Source organism: Pelecanus crispus, chromosome Z, assembly GCF_030463565.1.
Source record: "Pelecanus crispus isolate bPelCri1 chromosome Z, bPelCri1.pri, whole genome shotgun sequence".
Lineage (NCBI taxonomy): Eukaryota > Metazoa > Chordata > Aves > Pelecaniformes > Pelecanidae > Pelecanus > Pelecanus crispus.
This window is the reverse complement of record NC_134676.1, coordinates 52,895,830-52,921,771: the sequence shown is the minus strand read 5'-3', so window position 1 is coordinate 52,921,771 and position 25,942 is coordinate 52,895,830. Positions and strand designations below refer to the sequence as shown.

The following is a 25,942-nucleotide window of genomic DNA, read 5'->3' as shown; positions in this document are numbered from 1 at the left end:
GCTATGCAGTGTGCATGCAGAGAAACACTTACAGACCATGAAATGTCTTTCAGCAGCCCTGATTTTTTCAAGAGGGATTTAGCAAAATGGGATCATCTCTGTATCCTCAGGTATCTTAAATATAGTACTATCTTTCTGGGAGCTTTTTTATGTTGACTTCTGAAGAAGGTGGTGTAAAGTAAGACTATTTCATCTCCATTTTTTTTTTTCATGGCCCAGTGGACTTTTTTCCTCTTAAAATAAACTTATGGGTGTGGTTTGCTTTATTCTGTTCCATAATATTTGAAGTAAGAAACTTCTGGTTTTGGTTAATTTACTTTGTTAAAAGTACTTGTATTATTTCAAAACATATTTATTAGAAATTATTTTCCTACTATACTCAAATTAGATTCAATGAGATAATATTTTTGTTATGATCTCTGTAGCCACATAGTGTTAAAATTTGTATGAAAATGAAGATATAAGGTTAAGTGTTCACTTAAATATAGTAACTTAAGTCATTACAGATTACCTATTACCAGCATTCATTCTGGCATTTGTGGATTAATGGCAGGTTGGACTAAAAGTGTTTCAGTATGCAGATTAAAATAATTCACTTGAAAACAAAGGTAGACGTAGTCAAGGTGTTAGGACAGTATTTTAGATTTTTGTTATTACAACAACTTTTTTATGAGCAGTATGTTTATTCTATTTGGGAATTGTACAACTGGCAGAGGAGGGGGTATTTTTGCAAACTATATTGGGAATTCAACGTTAAAGAGCAGTAACAATGCAGGACAGCATGTGAGGCTGTCTGTTAACAAGGTAAAGCAAAGTTATTTAAACCCTTCCCCTGATTAATTTGTTTGCATGAGAATTATAGGTTAGTTAGTAAAAGCAACATGACGTTTTTTGCAAGTCCTGAGTTTGCATTGCACCTTCCAGTAGCGTTGTTTAGTATCTTGAAGAATTGATAAGGAGTATTCACGCATATATATAATTTCATTTATATATTTGCGTTAAAAAAGAAACACCACCACCCCACCCCCTGAGTCCTGCAGAACATCTTTATATTGCTTTTTGTTCCTCCGACATGTGTCCCTCCATGTGATGCTGTTGCCTGGGCCCTGTAGGAGGGCAGTCTATGGAGATACCCAGGTCGAGGTAGTGCCCAGGTGTTAGGGTGCAGCCTTTCCCAAAAGCAGACCTTGGGCACCACACCCCCTTGTTGGCCCAGGCCCCGGGTGCCTAGGCATCCTTAGGGAGGCCATGTAGTGAAGTCAGCGTGTAATTTTGGGGAAGAGCTTTTTATGAAAGATGCTGCTTGAGATGGGGCGGCGTCTGGGGTTTTTCAGTGATGCGCAGGATTTCTGACAGTGTGTCGTCAGCTGAACCTTTCTATTCTTGCGGTCTTGAGCAAATGCCAGCCTTTATTTTGAACTGCAGCTCTGTCATTTAGTGTGCACTAACCATCACTAAACAGACTGAGCCTGGCTGCCTGCAGTTTGATGGGAGAGTGGGTCCTCTGAAACGTAGTTTGTACACTGGCTGACCACCCTGCCACTCACGTGAAACTACTCCATTTGGGTTCTTCTTCCAAAAAACAGGCATGATATTGCTGTTGCTAGGCAAGCAGTGTGTGTTTCTTGAAGTACCTGTTGCTTTATGTCATATCTTTTGATTACATATGGGTCAATAGTTTTAGCTCCTTTATTGTTTGTATAATATTATTAATGTCTTATAAATTTTTTTTCTTACAGCCACCTTTTTGGAAAGATGGTTCTTCATATGAACTCCTGTTTTGGCTTCCCTCTCATACTCCTGTACAATTGGATGGGGACAACTTTATCTTTGAATCTGGAAGATCCTAATGTGTGTAGCCACTGGGAAAGGTAATATTTTCTTCTGGAAAATACATGACACGAATTCTGATTGTAATAATTTTGTTGTGGTTTTTGCTTGGCATATTTTAAATGATTTAAAGCTTTTCGTTGAGTAATGAACTGGGAAAAAAATTTCACATTACTGCATGGGCAAGGTAAGTTCATGGATAAGTAAAAAACTATTTCATGCTGGGCTGAAATGCAGTCATCTTTGCAGTAGGGGTTAGGATGCGAAAAACACTACAGTGGCACTGGCAATGTTACAAAATCATCTGGGTACAAGAAGTGAATAAAAATAGCTTTTTTCAATTTAAGTGAAAAGAAGCTTTTACATATGCAAAATATAATTAACCATATTGGAGTTTGGCCAAATTTGATTATGCTGATTCTTTCCTATTCAACATTCACAGAATCTGAATTAAGATTTGTTGTTTAATTTTTTTGATGAGGTTCAGAAATTTATAACATACAGAAAGAAATTACTCAATTTAGTTGTTCCGTTTGTTCACCCAGTTTCATGTTAATTGCAAGGACAACACCACAGTGGGTAGAGGGGTTGAGCCACAAGCATTTGGTGTACTTCTTTTCCTGTGTAAAAGTTACAGTAGTGAAACCAAGCCTTATGGTCTCATTATTATTATTATGTCCATGATTGATCAGCTTGTCCCTGAGACGGTCTAACTCTTCACTTGGGGACATCAGTATTTCCTGCATTTACGGTAAACTGTGTTTTATGTTTAATCACTGGGAGTGCTGCTAAGCCACTGTACATTTATTTGCGATTGTTATGGCTGAATCTTTACAAAGAAAATTGAAACTTGTACTTATGTTTTTATAAAGCCTCTATATATTGAAAAAAAAATCACTTAAGGACTTTCCCCAGGAATTTATCTGAGCTTCATGTGAAACATCTGGAGTCTCCCCCTACGATTCTGTACAATTTGGCTTGTACAACAGTGTGTATATGAAGTAGTTACCATACTAAATACCTGTTTACAGTATTCAGGCACGTGTCTATGATGTTACTGGATACAGCTCTATATTGTGTATGCTGTTTTTACTGTTCTTAGAGATAAAAGTGGTTTTGAGGGAAGCAAATGTAGTGAAAACAAAATGGGGAAAAAACCCCAAAAGTAACTATTTACATTGCATAATGTATTTTAAAACAAACTAATCAAAGTCTGCAGAAAGAAAAATATATCTAGCAAGCGTGCCCATTTTGTTGCATGAACTTTTTTCTTTCTTCTGCTGAGTCCCAGAAATGGGGAGGAGCTCCAAGTAAACTTACTGAAACATTTCATGCTGCTGCTCAGAGCAGGCAACAAAGGTATATAAGTATGAAAGACTAAAACCCCAGATACAGGCTCTTTACTGCTGCTGTCACTGGCAGTGCTATATGCTTTAAATAAATCTACCCTAGCCAGTAATAGTCTTTACAAATGAACCGCAATCACAGCAAGACAGGGTAGAGCGTGCCATGTCTTGAACAAAGACCACAGAGCCTCAGGCAAGCGTCGGCACCCCACCAGCATTTTGTCGGACTAGGTTAGACAGCTGGATGGATTAGGGTTGCTTGCCTTCATTTGGACGTAGGAAAAACAGGAAGTAAGTTTTGGGCAGTTAGAGTAAGTGGGTCTGGATGTGTTTTCCCTCAGTATAGGTGATGACAGTAGGAAGAGGAGATTGTGGCTGTTATCCTGCAATAGGTGCTAAGAGGTTAAAGAGGGTGTGAGTGAAAGTGAGTGAAAGCCGGACAGGCTACATACTTAGTATGTTTTGGCTGGACCTGGGAATTAGTCCTACTGCAGGAATTTGCCATGCATTCCCATATTTTCTAACCCTCTTGCGCAATCGAGCACTGACTGCCAGCACAAACAGCCTGCTGAAAAATTTTCTAGGATAATTCAATATTTTTCCATTTTGCAACAGGGCTCTGTTCCTCTTCCCCTGCTGACAGCTCTGGAGGCTCTGGACTTCAAAGCATAGATTTATTTCTAGGACACTGTGCTTATAATTTGGCAGAAAATAATAATAAGACTTCAGTATAGTGTTTCTGGGGAAAAAAAAAAAAAGTTCTCTGTTAAAAATTAGCCAGTAAACAAAATAAGGTATGAACTTTAATATTTTATCATTTGTTTGCTGAAAAGGCTGTTTGATGGCATAATTGTTATACCATTTTTCAGTAATTATTACTTAGGTGTATTTCTGTGCTAACACCCACTTAGTTTCTAAATACACTGGCAGACCTTTCCACTACCAAAGAAGATGTTTTGCTATGGATACAGCTACAGTTTTTAAAAGAAGTTTCTCATAAACTGCAGTGAGATTTTTCTATTTTGTATGGGAACAGAAGAAACCTTGTTTTCTGGCTCTTAACCTGTTTTCCAGCTATCCAGTGATATTAGTAAACACTTATTGCCACAGGAGAACACGTACTACACGCTACTGCAATTTGCTGCTCGTTTGAGACACAGGTGCTTTGGTTTTTTTTTTAAATTTAGGCTTACATTACTTTTCTTTAAATGTCTAGTAGTACTATTTCATCAAATGTATTACACTGTAGAGACATGATGGCTCTCTGCATATATATTTTTCTTTGCTTGGTGGAAGAAGAACCTTTCAATTGGTATCTCCTGTTTTATAAAGTTAGCTGGTTCATGTGTTACTTAAACTTGAGCTTTCTTTGAGTTTTTGTTGTACATGGGTATATTGTTATATTTATTCCTTTCTATACCAGGACTCTGTAAAAGACATACTTAAATCAGATTGTACTGTAAAGGACTTGCTTGATAATCTGTCTGCTTTCTCTTTCTCTCTCTCCCCCCCCAGTTATTCAGTTACAGTGCAAGAGTCATATCCGCATCCTTTTGATCAAATTTATTACACCAGTTGTACTGACATCCTAAACTGGTTTAAGTGCACACGACACAGGTGATGTATAATTGTTAATATTGTCAAACTGCTGATCTTGTAGATATTTGTAAAGATTTTGTGTCTGTCAAAATCAAGCATGATATGTAGGATATATTAGCTGTAGTGACTAGTCTGTCTAATTGCTGTGGTGTGTGTCGACTGGAAAATGCTTGTGCAAGCAATGTCACATATGTTTTATTAGCAGGTCGGGGTGTATCATCCCATGGAGCGCTAACAGAAAATGAGCAGGTTGGGAAAAAGCGTGCAATGCACAGAATTAAATTCCCCAGACCCTGTGAGGTGTATTTGTTCAGAAATGTCATGAGAGACCCCTTGCTGCTTGCTTACGTTCCAGGGAAAGTGTAAGCTACTTGAAAGGAAAATAAAAAGATTTGTTAAAGGAAACTCCTTGTGCTTGCAGAAAGTAAGCAAGGGGTGAATGATTAAAAACTGGTGACAGCTGTAAAAAGCATTTTCCTCTGAGGAATATGCCCATAAATATGAACCATCCGTGGTGGGAAAGGCTCCCTGGGGCACAGCAGCTGGAGGAGACACAACAGTATGGATAGTACGTAAAAAGGAGATACGGAGTTCAAAGAGAGGTTGCACTTTGTTTATCTATGGCACCATTTATATAAGAGCTGGTCTTTGCGGGGAGTTCAGACTGCCTCAAGTGTTGTGGGGATGTGTTTACTGCTTGGTGGAGTATGTGGTCCGCAGCCAGGAGAGCCGGGCGGGGGAAATTTACGGGCGTGGTGAGGAGCAGAGGAGAGAGCGGTGGGAGAACCCACTTCTGACAAATACTACTTGCTCACGTCAGGAGGAAGCTATATTTCCGGCAGTTCTTGATGGATTTATGTGCTGATTTCTCTGCCTGCTGCTCACCATGGCCTTGTGGGGCTGCGTTTGGTAAAATGCAGCCGCCCCCCTGGCAAGAGGCGTGCAGTGCTGCCGGCTGGCCAGGAGGTCCGAGCTGTCCCTTGTGCCCTCCTCTCTCTTGCCTCAACCAGAACTTCTCTTCTCACGACACCTCTGCCCCTGGAAAACTGACTCACCCGTGGGAGGACGATCCCCAGAAGTCTTTCCCTTGGAAACTGATAGCTGTAATGATCAAGCAAACTGATTTTTATTGCTAGCCTTTAGCCTCCATAGGGGATGCTGATGGCAAAGGAAGTGATGCTCTGGTTTGAATATTAGTTAAGTAGCCAAAATCCTTTAGATTTTTTCCTGCTGTCTGGCCACCCATGGACATAAGGCTTGTTTGGGAACCACTAGGTCTCTTGAACTCAGCAACAGATAAATGAAGGTCTCTTTGAGCTTTTTTCCTCTCCTCTTGCTGATAACTGAATGTTTTTTAAAATGTGTAAGAATATATATTGTTTTGTTTCTGAACCATTAATTGTATGTAACAGCCATTCATTCTTTTCTTTAGGATCAGTTACCGTACTGCCTACAGACATGGTGAAAAAACAATGTACAGGCGTAAATCCCAGTGCTGCCCTGGATTTTATGAAAGCAGGGAAATGTGTGTCCGTAAGTTTAGCTTCTTTTTGCTTTGAAATTCCATACGTTTATCACAATGCTGGTTTGACTCGCCTTAGATGGGCAACTTGTGGAAGCTGGGTTATGGGGGCTCAGTTATTCATCAGTGGTGCACGTGCAGCTCTCACTGAAGTCAGTTGGTGTTGTGCATATGCAAATGACAGGATAATTGGATCTCAGATGTCTAAGTAACCAGCCTTGACGTGATTCTAACTAAGGAGCATATGGAAAATGCACAGCACAAGTGTCAGTGCATTTTCCAACACAGTAAATAAACATGAGGTACAAAACCAAAAGGGAAATACAAAGTTTTTCTCCTTAGTGTGGGCCCTGGTTGATCCCTGTGCTTAGTGTCTCTTGCAGATACAGAGATCTGTAACAACTGTTTGAAGGCAGCAGCACCGCGTTTTCATGTGGCACATGCCCCTGTCTCCACACCGTCCTAAGTCTAAAGAGGGAAGAGCTCTGTCCAGATCCTGGAGGTGGCCTTGGCTCAGCTCTCTTTCTCTCTCTTGTATGGCTTTGTGCAGATCTAGGAAGGTCTGATGCTTAAAATGGTATTCATTCAGGAGCATAGTAGAAAGGCAGAATGAAAATACAGGAGGTGTTAATCCAGAGCCCTGGAAGTGTATGGTTAGTAGTTTAACACAAGGTTGTTCAAAGTCATAGAGCAGGTTGGGTAGCTACGTGCTTGTGTTGGCAGGACTGACAGGAGGGAACTTGTGATAGGTAAGCAATTGTGAAGGGTAGCATATCCTTGGAGATGGGCAAATGTGGACAGCTAAAAATGAAATTAATTCATAGTATTTCAAATTATTTGTCCCTGTGAATGCACATGTGAGGCGTGGACTGCAATGGTAAGTTTTCTGGAAGTCAGGGAACCAAATCTGTTCATCTTTTCATCTCCTTGAAAAACTAGGCTGATCAGGGGCAATCTTTTGTCTGTAATGTGATGTTGACCTGTGCATATACTTTTATTTTAGGAGACAGAAAGGGCATGCATTATAGTGGAAAACAGCTATATCCATTCCTTGGGTTTGCTTCAGCTCTTCTAAGAGATTCAAAAAACCTGCAGAACCTTAATGAACAATGTCAGAGGGACTGAGGCAGTATAGTTGAATTTTTTTCTGGAAATCTGGGGCCCTGTAAGAACAGTCTGGTGAGGGGCTGGAGCCTCTGGACTGCAGGGGCTGCCCTTGGTTCTGGCCACCCGGTTTCTGAACAGACAACCGATTGGCAAGCCTTGCGAAGAGAAAAAAGTGAAAAGCTCAGCTTATTGGGAAGGCCACAGCGTGTGAGCTGTTTTGGGGACTGCTTTGGCCCCTCTCATGTCAAGGTCTGCGTCACGTCCCCGAGTCAAACCCCGACGTGCCTGGTCTGTGTGGGGAGCCTGCCGGCACACTCCCACTACCCCGGAGCGGGACCTGGACTAAGGCATGTGTGAAAGGCTGGCTCTCTAACAACAGGTTTTCAGCCTAATTCTCTAAGGCACACTGCTTTACCTGGTTTTTTTTCCTCAGCTAAGAATGAGAAAAATGAAGATTTGATCATTGCTTTATTGTCTGCCTTATAGCTATAATGACAGTGGTGAAACATAGCACTCATGATATGGAGAAGCTTGTCCAGGAAAAACGTTCTGTGAAATAGCAGATAACAAGAGATTTGTCATTGCTACTGGATTTTGCAACCCGGTTTAGGAGACGGCAGTGTGGTGGATAAGTCTTTGGTCTTTACTGGTAAATGAGAATCTGAAAATCAGTAGCAGTATGTACGTAAAATTTATTTATTCAATACAAATGGAAAATAGTCTTAATTTGTGCTTTTCTGCTTGTTGTGAGGTGCATACTGGAAGTGACCGACAGGTTTTATTTGTATCCCTGGAAAATTATACCCTGTGAATGTCATAACATGTCACACTATCCTCATTTATATTTTTTACAGCACTTCCTGGAATTTGAAAATGCAGCAGTAAGATTTTTGATTTAAAGTGTTTTCTGCACATGAAAAAGCAAGGTCAAAATGATATTTTTAAGAAACAACTTTTTTAAAAAAATGGATCTGTCTGAGATCAGACTGGCAATTTTTTTAACTTTTTCTGGTTTTAAGGTGTATGTGTTAGATTTGTAAGAACCATTTTCTAACTACATTTGGTTATTATACAGCATATATGAATGATCACATTTAATTTTTTAATTAAGTAGTATACTTTTTGAAGTATATAACAGTTTGACCGATCATGTGAGAAGTGTGACGATGAGTCTTTTATGTGACTACAGCTTTTACATAGCTATAGTGTATGTAGTAAATTCATTCTATATTAACATAGTAATACTCAGAACCTAGTAAACTCAGATCACATTGGATGGGCTAATTTTTTACTGTTATTACATAAAAAGATGCCAAATGCCAATATTCAGGACATATCTGCTCTGATTTTTGAAGCAATTTTGGAATGCCTCAGACTTCAAATTATGTAAAAATAAAGATCCTTCAGTGGAGCTAACTTTGCATTTATTCTGTAGTGGTTGACCCTGAAAGGCATTGAGAGACCTGCAGTCTTCATGATCTTCAACTGGAGCTGAGGATTCAGGGCAAAAGAGAAGCTCAGTGGTTATAGAAGGCAGCAAATATTTCATGCTTTCCATTGTTTCAACCAGCTGTGTTTGTAGTGAACTTGTACATACTGGAGTAGATGATGCCTGCATGCACTGTGGTAATACTAGTCATCCAGTTTAACTTGGAAAGCAAGTGTGATGCTGTCAGCCGAGATCAAATGTAAGAGACAGCGATATGGGGAGGACTCTTCTCCTATGTCATCGTAGCAGAAATATCACTGGCAGAAAGCCAACACAAAATCTTTTTCTGCAAGCAAATGGCGACCACATTGAAAAACACACGTGCACCTCCCCCCTTTTTTATATGCGAAGATAGAAGAGAATCAAAGCCATTTGAAGTGTTGCGGATGTCTTCTTTTATGCTGTTGCTGCTCCACAATGCGCACAGCATTTCCCATTAGGGTAGTTTTATTTTCCATGCAGTGTGAATTATTTTTTTCTTAGAGAAGAACGTAGAATGCTTCTAAAAGGCTAAAATAACCGGGGTGCTCTTGATGTTTGTTGTTTGTTTGTTCCTTTATTTGACTTCTCAATTTAGAAAGCTCAATTAGGAAATTCTGTAGATGATTTTGGTATGACTCAACATTTCAGTGCATACAGTGATGAACTGAAATCTTGTGAGTTCCTTTTTAAAATACTAATTAGGAATCTACAGTGTGAATACTTACCAGCCACTGTTCCCCTAGAGGTGGTGCTTATTAGCGGTAGTGTCACTTCACCGCCTACAGCGGGAAGAGAATTATTTGTCACTGCATAAAGAATTGCAAGAATGTGCCAGCCTCATATTGCTAAAGTCTGTAAATGTTGTATTTGCAAAGGAAAAGAATGACCAACAGCCAGAGAAAAGCACTGGCTGAAACTTAAGTGGTTTTTTTTTTTTGAGCTGTTTGGAGTCTGGTCTGAACAGATGAATTTGAATTCATCTTAGGATACAAGATCTCTGCGGAATTGTGACTATAACTTCCATACTTGTTCCTGAAAACTTTCAACAGGTGAAACTTGTGTTATGTTTTCACTTTTTGATGAAAATTCCTTTTGTGTTTTGTCTTTGGATTCAGTCTGTGTGTGTATATATATATATGGAAAATACACAAACAGGCCTTTTTATCACTCATATGGAAATTTTTGTTTTGTTTGTTCTTTTACAAATTAACAATCACTGTTGTACTGTAAACTGTCCAAACTGTGATACAGAATTTTAGCATCATCTTCTTTTGACCAATGCCATTGATAAGAAGACAACAGTCACACTGGAAGTAGATATCTGTTAAGAGTTTTATGGGAAAGACCACCCTACTACAGCCATCAGAAGTTTAAAAAAGAAGTCTGTTAAGCAACTTGGATACCTGTCTCTCCAATGTTTCTGAGTTTGTTGAAATTATGCTGCATTTACATCACTATTAGTAAGCAACAAAGTGGCATCTGAAGTCACCCTCCATCTGCAGCCCTTGGAAGCTTTTCAGGGAACCTCTTGGGGAAGTTTTAAATGAGGTTAATAAATACTGTAATAGACAACTCTTTTTTTTGTGTAACTTTTGGCCAGTATAGATCTGTTGTCTTGCAGATGGAGTTTATTATGGCAAGCAGTGTTCAGTCATGCTGAATAGAAAAATTATTCTGTGTTTTGTTAGTTGTGGCGTTTGGGTTTGTCTTCAGGTGGGTAAAAAAATTATATTTTAATTCCAACATCATGTGGGGTCAGCACTTGGACTGTTTTATAAGCATGAAGATATCTGTTAGTACGTCAGTACTACCCCGGTTTGTGCTCTCCTCATATAACTCCTGTTTATAAAGGATATGAGTAATGTGCAAACTTCTGACTTCACTATTGCCAGTATCTGTGCAGAAGGGTAGGCTAACTGGACCTCAGGTGATTATTTGTTTTTGCTCTTAAAAATTACAGTGCGTGTAATTAATGTGTAGATCTGATGGACTTTCTGAGGTGATCTGAATGCAGTTTATATGTGGATACAAAAATAGAATCATTCTCTTAAGTTCTATAAAGGAACTTACTCCTGGCCTTAGAAAGTCCATACCAGGTTGAGTGATTGACTTAGTCACTTATTTATGCCAAATAATTTACTGTCACTTACCTCTTAATATCAGTGGCAATCCCTAGGAGACTTGGCATATGGATGCTAGGCTGAGCTACAGACTAAGAAGGTTTTACAGAAAGTGAAATATTCTGTTTTATATTTTTTTACATTTACAAAGTCCATTCAATTTTTAGCATGTTTCTGAAATGAAGGAATTCAAAGACTTTAAGATGGCTTCTGGTGGCTGTCTTGTAGATTGACATATATGCAGAAGATAGATTGATCCTAGTAGCATTTTGGTAGCTTGAGCATTAACTTCACATACAGTTTCTGAACAGTGTAGCACATTTCTAAGAACATTAAAGGAGAATTATGCCTGTTGAATTTCCTCTAGACATGAAATAGAAAATAGACCATCTATCTTAATGCATAACTGGATATTACTCACTTTAACAACTGGTCATCAAGCATACGAAAAAAGGATTAACCAAAAGGTATGTGCTAGCATGCAGTATGGAATTGAAGAATTTATTTGAAGAAGCACATTTATAATGTAGTTTAAAAGATATTTGAATTTTATTTTGCATGATAAGTGCTGAGGGAGCTTATTTTAATTAATCTTGAGGAAGTTGAAGTTAAACCGTATGGAATATGTAGAAGAGGGTTTTTTCTGTTTCCAGTCTAACATGGTTTGTGCATTCAATTTAATTCAGAAAACTTTGAGAACTTTAACAACTAAAGAAGCTTTTTTTTTTTTAATGGATATATTTCTTCAATTTGTTCTTTTCAAAGAGTAGGTATACAGATCAGGCTAGAGTGGTATTAGCAGAAATGCTAAACACGAAGCAGTCAGGCATGTACTTGTGAGTTCTTTTGTTGGAAGTCATGTATCTGAAAGAAATAATATGGAGATCTACTTAAAATCCAAAAGCAGGTCCAGTTCAACTATTACTCCAGTCTTCCTAACACAAATTCTCTGTAAAGTTGATACAAATTTTATATAATAGATTTCAGGTATGTAATATCATGAAATCAGGTATGATTTCAGGTATCTGTTCACTTGATGATGTGATTGATTTGTTTAAAAGGTGGAAGTCTAATTACGGAACCGTATTTGATTCTGCTGGTCATGTACTTATGTGCATAATTACAGCCAAAATATTTCAAGCTTTGTTTATGTTAACTGATTTATATCTGGGTTTTCAAAATGAAAAAGAAACAGATCCTAAAATGCATGCATAAACGTTCATTAAAGATAAAAATGTATTTTTTAAAATTTTATTACTGGTAATTAATTCTGTATCTTCTTTTAACATCAGATAATGCAATGCACAGCTGTCTAAATGTCGTCTGTGGTGACTTATAATGAAATAACTTCATGCCACTTTCTTAATCAGAGAGAGCAGATTCATAAAATGCCATTCAGAAATTTCAAGTCTTCCCATGTTCCACTCTTCATATATGCTCTAGTTCAGAAGTAGAAGTGGAAGTCGTATGAGGCACAGGAATTACTCCACTCAGCTGTAATACTTTAAGTAGGTGTAGCAATGAAGGAGCAAATCTGCAATTTGCACCGCAGGGGGTATGTTGGAGCCCATTAGCATATAAGTAGGTGTTTGAATTGCAGTGTTCTCTCAAGCTGGAGCACTGTCTCCCTCTCGTCATTGATATCGGTATGAGACATATGATCAGTGTTTGAAAGTGGCAACTTGACCTCAAATCATATAATATGTTCTATGCCTCTAGCGTGACTGGCTTAATCCCCCTGGTACGAACTCCCTTCCTGAAGCTGTGGTGCTAAGGCATGTCTGCAAGCAATTTGGCCAAGCCCTTGCCTCACATCGCTTTCAGCTTGCTGTAATAATGGTGTCGATGGCATGGGTGGGCTACACACGTCTTTTCACATTGACTCACTTTGCTGAGCTTCCTCAGCAGGGCACGTTTGTTCAGCTGGTTACAGAAGTACCAGTGCCCGCAACTGAGGTGGGAACAGAGCTCAAGCAGCCCGGTGGGCTGGTGTCCAGAGCACGGGGCAGCTCCTGGCGTGGTGTGGAAAGGGCTGCTGCAGGGAATTGCACAGGTAACAGCAGGTACTTTATAGATGCTTCAAGCTGGCTGATACTCTGTAATCAGAAAGAGCAAATCCACCTGTTTTTTAAGAAAACAAAAGGATATGATCCACTGAAATAGACCTGTAAGTTGGACAAGGCAAGGTTTTGGAGAAGAGTTTGGAGAAAACAATGAGACACAGGAGAAAAGGGGAAATAAGACGTAAAAGGAAGTACGCAAGAGTAAGCTCAGGCTGCTTTTCGTATGATAACTGATTTTTCCCTTACAAAAGAAGAAGATATGACTTATGCAATTTACTGCTGCCAGTGAATTTTTGGTGCTTCTTTACACCGCTCAGTATCAAAAGACTTCATGTTAAGTTTTTCACCTGCTGTTGCACATAAGTATTTTCTTGTATCACGTCCAACAATTCCATAGAAAACCAAGAGAAAATACTTTCTCTGCCCCTGTTGTCATTCATGTCTTTTCAGCTTGTTCTAGTGCTTTTCAAGTTGTCCTCGCTTTACACTTTTTTGTAGGTCATGTAGTAAATTTTGATTCTCTTATCCCCATGTTCGGTGCAATAATTTTCTTACAGATGATGCCTCTTAGGGATGTTAACTAGGATTCAGTTGCCAGGAATCAGTTAGCCCATAATGTGTCTGGAGAATAATTTCTTTTGGTTACAAAATAGGTTTTTATGTATATCCAAAGTGTAGAAAGAAATCATTCTTTGATCAGATATATTTTTAGACATCAAGAAACTTAAAAAAAAAAAAAAAGAAATACTGGATATCTTTAATTCTTTTGTCTATCTTGAACATTTTTTGAAACATTCTTGGCTTTAGTTTAGCTTCTTCAAAGTAAAGCATTACATGTACCCCTTCTTGGAGAAAGAAATTTGTGTATTTGTATGCCATATATATATGTATATATAGAAAATTTTAATTGATCTTAATTGAATTTATTTGGAAGCAGCATAATTTATATTATACAACTTCCTTCAGTGGAAGGAAGTTATCCCATATTTCTTCATCATTAGAGTCAGCAGAGTTTTGGCTGTCAAAACCCCCGACATTGTTACCTATAGATAACTTCTATAGAGACTTAGTACTGATAGCCTGTTTTGAAGACTTGTGTTTGATTTATGTTCTAGTACTGGAAAACTGGAACACCACTTCAGTGGCTGAGGAGAAGCTGCTGTTGATTTATGCTGTTGTGGCTAAGAAAAGAATACAGCTCTAATTTGCAAGATGACTCTGCATTGTAAACACTGACCCAAAGTTTCATCTATTGTACATTTGTTCTAGGACAGTTCTGTTTTATTATTGGAAGTAATTGATGATTATTGGCACAGTGTCCTAGCATGTGCTGTGACATAGGGTTTATAGGAACAACCTATATCCTTTGCATGGCGTGAGGGGCAGTGCAAGGAGATGCTCAAAGAGCTTCTTCCGTACCTTTCTCTGGGTCCAGTTTCTTACAACATTTTGATTTTTTTATTTCTTTGCATCTGTCTCACAGAGTATGTGATGGAATGTCATTTTATTGTATTTAGCCTTAGTGCTTAGGAATTCAGATTGAGTATGTTGGTATTCACTAAGTTATTCATACATGTGCACATGCAGAGATGTGTATATGTACAGCTACTGTCTGTGTCTTATGGTTTACTGGTAAGATTTTTCAGACATTTGGTTTAGGGAGAGCTTCAGTGCCCAAGGCAGCACTTACTAGGCAAGAATCTTCAAAGATACAAGTAATTCATGTCTAGTTATAAGACTAACGGAAAATTGTTATGTGTTATTTAAAGTCATTCTTTTCATAATAAATAAATAGAGAACAATGAAGTAGCTTTGTATTAATATTTTGTATCATCTAACATTTAAAAATTCATATTCTCCCTGTTGATTTCTAATGATGATAATTTTAATGCACATCTGAATAGTAGCTTATTAGAAATAAAAGTTGAGAATGAAAATTAAAGGCTGTAAAAATACGCACTTAATGGCTGGGATCCCAGATAATAAAAGATTTTAATAAAATAAGTGATTGATCTCTGTGCAAGTATTTTTCATAATTACTGTAGAGCATTTTCAATCCATTCAGAACTGAAATGATTCACGTGTAGTCTCATTAAACATCTTGTAAACACTAGCTTTGTATTTTTCCTATAGTTCACCTTGTATTCATTGGTATACCAGTCAGACTCCTGTCGTAGTTTTTCTGGAAGTGTTGGTACAAAGAAAATTCTCATTCTGTACACATTTTTTAAGTTTTATTGTTGTTCACACTAGAATGAAAGTATTACAGTGTATATATTTTGGAAAGTTGAGGGTGTTTCGTGTTGAAAATGATGCCAGCAAACTGTTGCTGGTTGTAGATTCTTCCTCTTATATTCTGTATTGTATTCCGAGTCAGTTACATCGATGTGCTGGATATTGAAGCCATTTCAAGTTTTTCTTAAAAGTTTCAAATAAAAGCTCTATTTCAAAGTAAGCCTTAATTGTAGAAACTCATGCTTGCAAATCATAAAAAAATAATTATAAAGAAAAATTTCAAGCATCTCTGCTTAGCACTTAGAATAAAGGTTGCAGTGATTCATAGGGTTTGTATCTTGTGCCTTATCTTAATCATCATCACTGTTTTGTTGTGCTTCATTTGAACTGTGCAACCATTCATAAAAATCAATATTAAAATATTGATGTGTGGCAAATTGTATTTTATCCATTCTGTTGCAAGAAAATCCCTCTTTCTATGCATGCAGAAGTTCCCATCTTTTTCTTGGCATGAATTTGTTTCAGAGAATCACAGGATGGTTGAGGTTGGAAGGTACCTGTGGAAGTCATGTTGTCCAACTTCCCTGCTCAGGCAAGGCCACCTAAAGCCTCTTGCCCAGGACCATATTTAGATGGGTTTCCAACCTATGTCATACTATGACTCTTTTTTCATTAGGTGTGGACAATTTTCTCTTTGTTAAATGCAAAAGTATTTGAGTAGCACCAACATGGTTTTAGTTGGTGCCTTCAAACTTAGGAGAAATAGAATGAAGTAAGAAAATTTGTTTTGAAGAGATGCCATCAAACAGTAACATACTAAGGTTTATTTTGCTTTTAAAAGATATTTGAGAGATGAAAGATCTGGATTAGGAATAAGTTTAGAATATTTTTCCTAGTGCTAGGAGTTTGTCTTTAATTCTTGTTTTTATTTCCTTCTCTGACAGCTCATTGTGCTGATAAATGTGTCCACGGTCGTTGTATTGCTCCGAACACCTGTCAGTGTGAGCCTGGCTGGGGAGGACCCAACTGCTCCAGTGGTGAGTTTTCACCTGCTTCTGCCTGTCTCGTGCTCTTTCCATGGTGTTGTCCTCTCTTTTGGGCAGATTATCATTGATCCTGTGCTTGGGCTCCTGCTTTCTGGTCAGGGGGTTGTTCTGAGTTATCAGATTACTCTGCGTGACCTGATTTTTCTTCATTTACTTGCAAACAATGTTACCCTGTAGTACCACTAAATGTCATGAACTATTTTGTGCCAAGAAACGTGCCAGATAATACAGAACTCAGTATATGGGGTAAAGTAGATTAAAAAAATCTACTTTTTTAACTGTAAGAAAATCTCTAATTTTTTATTTTCCTAATGCGTAAAGAATGATGGTGCCAGGTCATGTTTAAAAGCTATGAGCAAAGCCTTCCTCACAACCCTATCCTCCTTTTTCACTCTGCCACTAACTTGTCCTTCTTTCCCTTCACTGTGTTCCCCTCTTGCATTATTAGTTGGTCCCTGTCTGCTCAGTCTCTTTCCATTTTACTCTTACTTACTAGTCGTGTTTCTCCAGCTTCCTTCTCCTTCCCTTTTGCCATGAGAGTGTGTGCAGGAGGCGAGGGGAGCGCAAGAGGAGTATTGAGGACACACACAGCAGGAGACAGGGGCAGGTTGGCACCTTTTGCTGTTTGGCGTGTGGGTGCAGTCACATGCAACCCAGCGAGCAGGTGGTCACGCTTAATAAAGAAATTATGAAGATCAAGGCCATCACACGCTTGATGCAAGAACACAGCAAAACGTTAAAAACATGAAGTGGAGTAGTAAAATAATATGAGTTCATGACCTTTCTAGTCACCGCTGTTTTCTAGACTCTTTAAGTGTAAAACCAGGCACTGCAGGCTGCAATAAGGCAATAAGGTCTGGACAGAGAGCAGAAACCCCTCAGTTGCAGGGCTGGCATGTTTGTGCACTGTCCCTTCCTCTGTCAAACGTAATCGTTTGTGCAGACCACGAGTTGTTATTTTTATTTCCCTTTGCCTGAAATAGTTTGTCAGAGTAATTTTTTATTTTTTTATTCATTATAATTTGTTATTTATTCCATCTCTCTGTTCCCCTTTGTAAAGTCTTTGGAAGTGTAATGTTTAGGCTAACATTGCAACCATATACTTCATTACAATCAAGTTCAAAGTAAGTCCCCGTTAGTGACTGTCCACTTAAAAGGAACATATTTTAGTCAACAATAAAAAAATATGTTTATAATTTAAATTTCATAGACTATAAAATTCTAATTCATAAACCAGAGCTTGGTGTCTTGCAATGATATGATGCTGCTAGTTTAGTTAGTATGGGATTCCTATAAAAATAACTGTGAAAAACCTAGATCATCAACAGGACAAAAATAATATAGTTGTATTTTTACCATATTTTTTTTCTGCTTAACAAAACCAGGGAAATGTTCTTTTTTTGCAGACAAGGTGCTATAATGACTCTTCATTTTTTACTTTCATTATAAATAATCCAGCCACCAAGCCAGGAAACATGAAATTACTGCTCTACCCTTAACTGGTTTAGTGGTGGACTTGGTAATGTTAGGTGAATGGTTGGACTGGATGATCTTAAAGGTCTTTTCCGACCTAAACGATTCTATGATTCATGTGGAACTGATCTATTGTTCAGGCAGCACATTTTGTGAAATTTGAGAGGGAGAGTGAATAGAAATAGTTAATAATAAATCACACAAGGAAGAATATAACCATATAAAAATTATTACATTTGTTGTATAATCTTTGTATATACTTTGTATATATGATGTGATTCTTTTCATAAATAGCTCTAAAGAAACATCAAGTTTTGTGTAAGGCATACAACTGAAAGAGTTAGCAATGCAATGTTACTGTAATACTGATCTTAAATCTAGTGTGCTGAATTGTCAAAAGAAATTGTCAAAAAATGTTATCTTTCTTTCTGAAAGCCTTACGTATCGAGCTTTTCTGTAACTAATCAAACGTGCAGAAGAAACGTGTATCACTAGACAACGTAGAATGGGGAGATACTATTATTTATTGAGATTTCCAAGTTCAAAACTTGCTGAAAGGGCACTTTAGATGAGACAGGAACCTCTAAATCTGTCTTTGGAAATAATCCTTCCTCTCACAGGATTTTCTAGAGTCCATTTCCCTTACCTGTCTGGTATAATTCATTTTGAATACAGTGCAGCTCTTTTTCTCTGCTTCTTCCTCAGTTGGTTGCCTTTGATTGCTTGTCACAGCAGCCTTGATAGCAAAAATACTTTCTGGTGTGCGTGCACAACAGGCCAAAGCTGAAAGAGCCTTTGTTCGTGTACCTTTGAACAGTGTGATCTCTGGAGAGGTTGGCGATTCTCTAAAAGCTTCTGCGTAATGTTAGAGCTAACTGCAACTGCCGAAATTTGTTTTGGATTGCTAGTGTAGTCCTAGGAGAACGGGGGTAGGCTAAGGAAGAGGATGTTTTTGTGGGACATTTGTTTTGGAATCTATCCCATTCCATGTAGACAAACTTAAGAAAGATGTTGCTTTCACCATATTGTCCTTCTGAGTTTGAGTGCTGCTGTTTGTTGCTAGCTGTGCATGATTTCCTTATCTGTGTGCCTGAGAACTACAGTGCAGATCAAATTGAATTGCAGAGCAGTGGTTAGTGTTGGAAAGACAGTTAAGTGACAGGGTTTTGGCTCTCTGGCACTGTTTTATTGTTGCTTGCCCTACGCAGGAGATTTTCATATTTTGCCTTTGACTTTATTTTCTGCATGATCCCCAACTTGATTAGTTTTAGTAACAGGAACGTTCAGTGAGATAAAATAAAAAGACGGGTTTATTTAATAATAATTTTGTTGATATGGCAAATTATTCATAAAAGAAAAATACATGCAAATTGCCATACTGTAATAATGTCTATCATGTTGTCCTGGTTTCAGCTGGAATAGAATTAATTTTCTTCCTAGTAGCAGGCATCCTCCCAAACTGGATGATCGTTTATATCAAATTTTTAACTTGCATGTGTCAGATTGGATTGTTACATGTTATAAGAGCATTTTTGACTACAGGTTGTGTATAAAGCAGTGTTTTGGATTTAGTAGGAGAAGAATGCTGATAACACACTGATGTTTTAGTTGTTGCTAAGTACTGCTTATGCTAGTCAAGGACTTGTCAGCTTCCCATGCTCTGCCAGGTACCCAAGAAGCTGGGAGGGGGCACAGCCAGAAGAGTTGATCCAAACTGCCCAAAGGGCTGTTCCATACCATATGACATCATGCTCAGTATAGAAACTGGGGGGAGTTGGCCGGGGAGCAGCGATCGCTGCTCAGGAACTGTCTGGGTATCGGTCAGCGGGTGGTGAGCAATTGCATTGTGCATCACTTGCTTTGTATATTATTATTACTATTATTATTATTACCATCATCATTATTATGATTATTGTATTGTTATTATTATCATTACTATTTTACTTTATTTCAATTATTAAACTGTTCTTATCTCACCCCAGGAGTGTTTCTCACTCTTACTCCTCCAATTCTCTCCCCCATCCCATCAGGGTAGGGGGAGTGAGCGAGCGGCTGCGTGGTGCTTAGTTGCTGGCTGGGGCTAAACCACGACAAATATAAACATTTTAACTATGTAACTATGTAACTGAATAATGGAGAAGAAACAGTGATTACAAAGCAGGCCAGTATTTTTGTAAGACAGACACTCAGAGATTTGATGGTTACTGATGACCAAATAAAATATTGTGACTGAAAGGGAGAGATTATTCTCAAATTGTGAGATATTAGGCAAACTTCCAGATCTAGTAATCAGTTCATTTTCATGGACACCAACCTGTCAGAAGCAACCGTTCTACCTAAGCACTAAACTTACTGTAAATCTGCAGAACTAAACTTTTTCTTCCAAAATACTGTCCTTTCTGTATTAGGATTGATTACTCTCCTTAAAAAGGAATTTCATCTGTAAGTATCTGAGAACAGGGTTAGTCCTATTGCAGCATCTGTCCATCTGCCAATCCCTAGCTTGATTTTATCTGTTGTGTCTCAGTTGTATTTACCCAGTGTGTTTAAAATAAATTTTTAAACCATATGCCACGGCTTCTATGTGACAGTGGCTGTCTGGGTGATAATTGCAGACAAGTGCTTTCTAAATGCTGTAATGTTCTCTCCAAAAATGACATAGTGGTTGCATGGACTAAATTCACGCATTGTGCAGTAAAAGCTGAATCAGCAAGCTTCCTCCCCAGTCTTTGCACACCACTGTGTGCTATGGTCTAATAACCTTTCTAGGGACTGAACTTTTTGGGAGACTCCCATTTCCTTTTGTAGCAACCACTACTTCCTTTTTGTGACAAGTCTTATCCAATTCCTAATAGCCTAGGTCAGTGGGTGCTTTCAGTTTAGAGAGAAGAGGGATAAAGATTTGACCAGACTACTGAGGCTGTCCCCTTTCAGCCCTTAATTCTAGCCCAACCCATAACTCTCCTCTTCATCGCATCCTCTGCATTTCTGAAAACCTTACATCCCACCTGAGAGGAAAATAGCATTGGATGTATTCTTTTGTGAGTAAGACCTGAGTGGTGGTCTTGGAATTTGGCTAATTAAATAATATCTCCTTGGGGAACATTTCCTATATGTCATGTATTTTTTTCTTCAGGCCTTTTCTTTTTAGTTAAAGGAAATATACTGTATTAGGCAGTGTTTGACTGCAGTGAATTTCATGGGGAGGTGATGAAGGAGATGATAACGCACCTATATCTGAAAAGAAATACTGCTTGGATTGAGAGATCAGTCATTTGCAGAACACTTCCATTCTAGGGAGAGAGATGATGGTCACGTGAAACAAGTTATTCTAATAAAGATTTATTGACCAAACACAGTAGTCAGGTCAGTGACAAACAAGTGGACAGAAGACACGTTGAACCTATGCCTTGGAGCAAGTGAATCAGCACAACCAGTGCGCTGTCAGCACCCCTTTGAAGATACGTTTGTGAACTTCAGGAGTATAAGTTGATCGGTTCTGGGCTGGGGTCAAGGACAAAATTTAGAAACAAAGGGTAGGTATGTTTGTAGATTAAAAATGTAAACAAATAGATTTTATTGAAAAAAAGACAAACCAACACAACCTTATCCTCCCAAACTGGATGATTGTTTATATCAAATTTTTAACTTGCATGTGTCAGATTGGATTGTTACATGTTATAAGAGCATTTTTGACTACAGGTTGTGTATAAAGCAGTCTTCTGTAAAAGTTGCAACACATAGCGATAGTTGGCTGTCTAGATGTATAGAGATGATCAATCCATGTTTTACATTTGTAGATTATGTTTTCTGCCTGTTTTCTGCTCACACTCTTGCAACAGTGTTTGCTGTAATACATAATATATGGACCTGATTGTCAGTTTTGAATGTGTGCATCTTTGAATGCAAGATAGATACACATGCAGCCTAACATGGAGCCCCACTAAGCAATCAGGACGTTCACTTTGTTTTTCTTCTCATGCCTAGTAGTCCACAAATAATTCCTTCAAAATCAATAGGACACTTTCTGAATAAGCTGGAGCAGAGGCAAAAGGCCAAAATCAATATTACACTGACTCATCTGCAAAGATTATAGCCTTTGTGATCCTCCAGCTGGCTGAGTAGTAAAGCAAAAAGGGAATGTCATGGTTTTGGTTTGTGACAAGTATGTTAGGATTGTTTGTGGAGCAGTGAATAGGCTTCTTCTATTTTTATTGTATCTGAGACTTGTTTGAATCACTGGATTTTAATTTGTAATTTGATTCTGTTGGTAATTAATACAATTTCATTGGGACTATAGTCTGAGGGCATGGGGGTAGAACAAGTGGCTCTAAGGCACAATTTGGCTCCAGGGTTTTATAAAGCATGAGAAGAGAACTGGCTTTTTCCTTAATACATTAAGCTGAGCATTCAAAGCTGGCATATCAGAAAAACATCTTTTTACCTTTAAATGCACTTGTTAAGGAAACTTTTAAGGTACAGTAGCTCTGCTACTGTCAGATTTCCTTTACTGTCATGGGTGTTCGTCAAGTTCGCAAATTCCATGAAAATCTCACTGTTTTCTTTATGGGACTTGGCAGATGCAGAATATGGCAGAAACTGGATCCCTTGGCATAGCTTGTGTGAGACACTCACGTGAGTTACAAGCACTGCCAGTTTCTCAGTGGAGCTTATAATTTTGATTAACCCTGCAGAGGTGGATGTGTGACTGTTTTCCACAGACACGCTTGCACGCCAAGTGAAACAGCCCCCTTGGTGCGGGTACCAGGCAAGATGCCTGGGAGCATCTTGTACTCTCTGACGGCACAGCTTGTGAATCTTGAATTCAGCTTCTTTGACCAAAGCATTGCTTTCCTTTTTGTTTGTTGAAAGCATTTTGACTAACAGAGCTTGCAAGATACGCTTAGAGAGCTAGCTCATCCTTAAGTTTTCCAAGCCATTCAACAGGCTGTAGAAATAGGTTCTGGTTTTAACCACATGCTTTCACCATAAAGGCTTGATTCCCAGAACTGAGAAATTGCTAAGCACACAAGTGAAACTTCAGAGTATCCTGACAGACCTATTTGCTTTTATGGAAAACAGAGAAATAGCTCATTCAAGTAATGCAGAACTGACCCCCACCCCGGCTCACAAACAGCCACATGCGCAAATGCATCCTGTTAGCAAAAGTGACAGCAGGTCATAAACAGTCTTAGAATCATAGAATCATAGAATGCTTTGGGTTGGAAGGGACCTTTAGAGGTCACCCAGCCCAACCCCCCTGCCGTGAGCAGGGACAGCTTTAACTAGAGCAGGGTGCTCAGAGCCCCATCCAACCTGACCTTGAATGTTTCCCGGGATGGGGCCTCGACCACCTCTCTGGGCAACCTGTGCCAGTGCCTCACCACCCTCACTGTAAAAAATTTCTTCCTTATATCCAGTCTTAAATTTAACCTTTTCTTATTACATGAGTCTTCCCCATACTCTTCACTACCCTTAGTTCTTCTGTAATTATTACTTCTGTAATTCCCATAACTGACTTCTCTTCAGTTTTGCCAGCTGAACTCTTTATTTTCTCTTCTAACAAGGTTGAATATCTTTGGGTTGAGAAACTAACCCACCAGCAAGTTAGATCAGGTGTAAACAGGGAAAATAGGTATTAATGGAAGTTGCCATCATCTTCATTGTTGACAGAGTCACTACAGTGTCACTATGGTAGGTGGTATAAAAATGTGCTTTTCTAGAGTTCAGTAAAATTATGTATTTGAAATTATATTAGTCTTATGTTTAATATAATTTCTGTTCTATAAAGCATTTTGATTTTGCAGTTCTGGGGAAATTGATAGAATTTATGGATGTGCTTCAGCATTTTGCTGAATTACAGTTCCAATCTTTAAGTAAAAGCAGAAACAAAAATATATTTTCTACAAAACTGAGTTATTAAATTTACATATGTTGAGATTTACTGAAGGAAGGCATTGCAGTAAATGGTGATAATTTTATTGCTTTGTAAACATTTTGTGGATCAGGGATGCTTGTCGTTTCCGCTTTTCACCATTTTGTAACCTCTGTATATTTGTGGTGTTTACCTCAGTTGATTTCTTGAATAATACCTGTGTAAATCTTTTTTTTCTAGTAACAGTGCAAAAGTATTTTTAGCATTGGTTTAATTTCAATCTGCCTTATATATTGGCAGACTTGTGTATTGTCAGTAGCTCACTTAGCAGGTATTCATGGATGTGAAGGATAACATTTGTTGCTAATTTAAAAATTAAGATGACCTTCAAGTCATTGCAGAAAAGGAAAAAGGCTAATTTATGGTCATACAAGGACATCTGTGCAAAATCGGGATCATGGACAATAGTGCATTTTATACAGTACAGTCAGATTCTCATGATTTTGTAACTTTTCCTATAACAATGATTATTTTTAACAGGTTTTATCTCTGTAGCAGGATGAAATGAACACCAAGAGCCGTCTGTGTGTGTTTTCCTTAGCAATTCTCCAACCTTGTGTTCTGATGTCCAAGGCACTTTAAAGAGTCTTCTGAAATTTATGGCATGTGAAAGGCATATAGTTCCAGTCTTTTGTAGGATCTGAAAAACACATTTTCATTGTTCTTCCACTTCACGGATCAAAAGGCTTTTACAAAGTGAAAAAGAAAAATCCCTAAATTAAATTAAAGCTTAGCATTTTGAATAAAAGTCCTTTCTTGTATACAAAACAAAAAGTAAGAATGAAAAATATGCCACAGGGTAAAAAGCCTACCATATGACAAATAAAATCAGATAGAAACAAAAGACTCAAAGAAAATCCAGATTTAATAGAAAGTATGTTCTGAAAAAAAACACAGCTATGCATTTCTGTGTCCGGGGTGTAGGTAAAATAACTCTTTTACTCTAAAAGACATTGATATTTTAGAATTATTATGAGTGATTCTCTAAAGGAAAAAGATATATTTTCTGATAGGCTTGTGCATATATTTTCATAACACCCTGAGATGACTAGAACAGAGCATATAAAAAATATATGGAGAATATTCTCATGTTTTTATTAAATAAGACTTTGAAGATTTTCTAAGGTATGTTTTTATTCTACTTTTCAGAATAGCTAGCTTTGTTTTCTGGCTTTTTTGACTCATCTCTGAAATTTCTGTTTGCCATGTTCCACATTTGCTGTCTTGCAATCAAGATATACACATAGTGACATACAAGTTGACATCACTAGGGGCTTAAGGCATCTTGTCCAATTTTGAACACACTTGAGTATTTATAGCTTTCAGAATCAGCAGGAATTTACTTCTATTTGGTTTAAATTCTAGCTGGGAGAATTATTATCTGTTTCCTATCCTGCAGGAATATCCTAAGGGAAACGAATGCCATCAATTTAGATCTGCAGCTAACCATAATAGCAGAGAGTAGTTTCAAGAACACTCTCTAAACTTTCCAATAAGCATGATGTGGATTTAGATTGGTGACAACATTCATATTTTTGTCATCATTTTTGCTTAGTGAATCAATTAATGTTGTTCTGAACACAGACACACTCAGAAATAAAGATACAAGAGAGAGAATAAGAGTAGCATCTATCTGGCTGTGCCTTTTTATGTCCTTATCAGCTAAGAGTAATTGAGGATCCATAAAGTATTATCCAAGTTTAATTTTGGATAGACTGAACATACATGATACCTTAATGTAATATATGACCTATTTGACTGTTGTCATGGTGTGTGAAATACCTTCTTTCCTGTCAAGAAGGACATCAGTCCAGTTTTCTGACAAAATTTTTAATCTGGAGTGTGGTGTATGCCATGTCTTTTCAAGTGGGTCATATTGTAATTATGGCACTCTCTTTGGGCAAAACAGTAAACACATTTTCAGATATGCAAAATACAAGACTAGCTAACACATGAATTAGAATTAAATTTCCCTTCTGTTGACACTTGAAAGTTAGATGGGCATCCATTGTTGATGGAGAAAAACAAGGACTTGTCCTGGGTGTGTTTCCTTACTGAGGTCATCAGAGAAAGAGTTGAGGTGAGTAGCTTGCTCCTCTCACCTATGAATGCTGCCTTCATAAAAAGTTATTCTGTTTTGTTTTGAAATTCTTACTGAGATTCATCAGATTCTACTTACTGCCTGTTAGATACCT

General features: G+C 38.0%; 1 protein-coding gene across 2 annotated transcripts in view; it reads left to right on the top strand.

Annotated features, from left to right (window-relative positions):
* Positions 1–1,746: 1,746 nt before the first annotated feature.
* MEGF10 (multiple EGF like domains 10) overlaps positions 1,747–25,942 on the top strand; it is a 77,663-nt gene continuing 53,467 nt past the window's right edge. The window contains exons 1-4 of one of the 2 annotated variants that reach the window (XM_075726038.1): positions 1,747–1,871; positions 4,692–4,793; positions 6,208–6,308; positions 16,238–16,330. In XM_075726038.1, coding sequence (XP_075582153.1) covers positions 1,756–1,871; positions 4,692–4,793; positions 6,208–6,308; positions 16,238–16,330 — 412 coding nt within the window. In that variant the 5' untranslated portion in view covers positions 1,747–1,755. The remainder of the gene's footprint in view (positions 1,872–4,691; positions 4,794–6,207; positions 6,309–16,237; positions 16,331–25,942) is intronic. The other variant, XM_075726037.1, reaches the window with a different exon arrangement.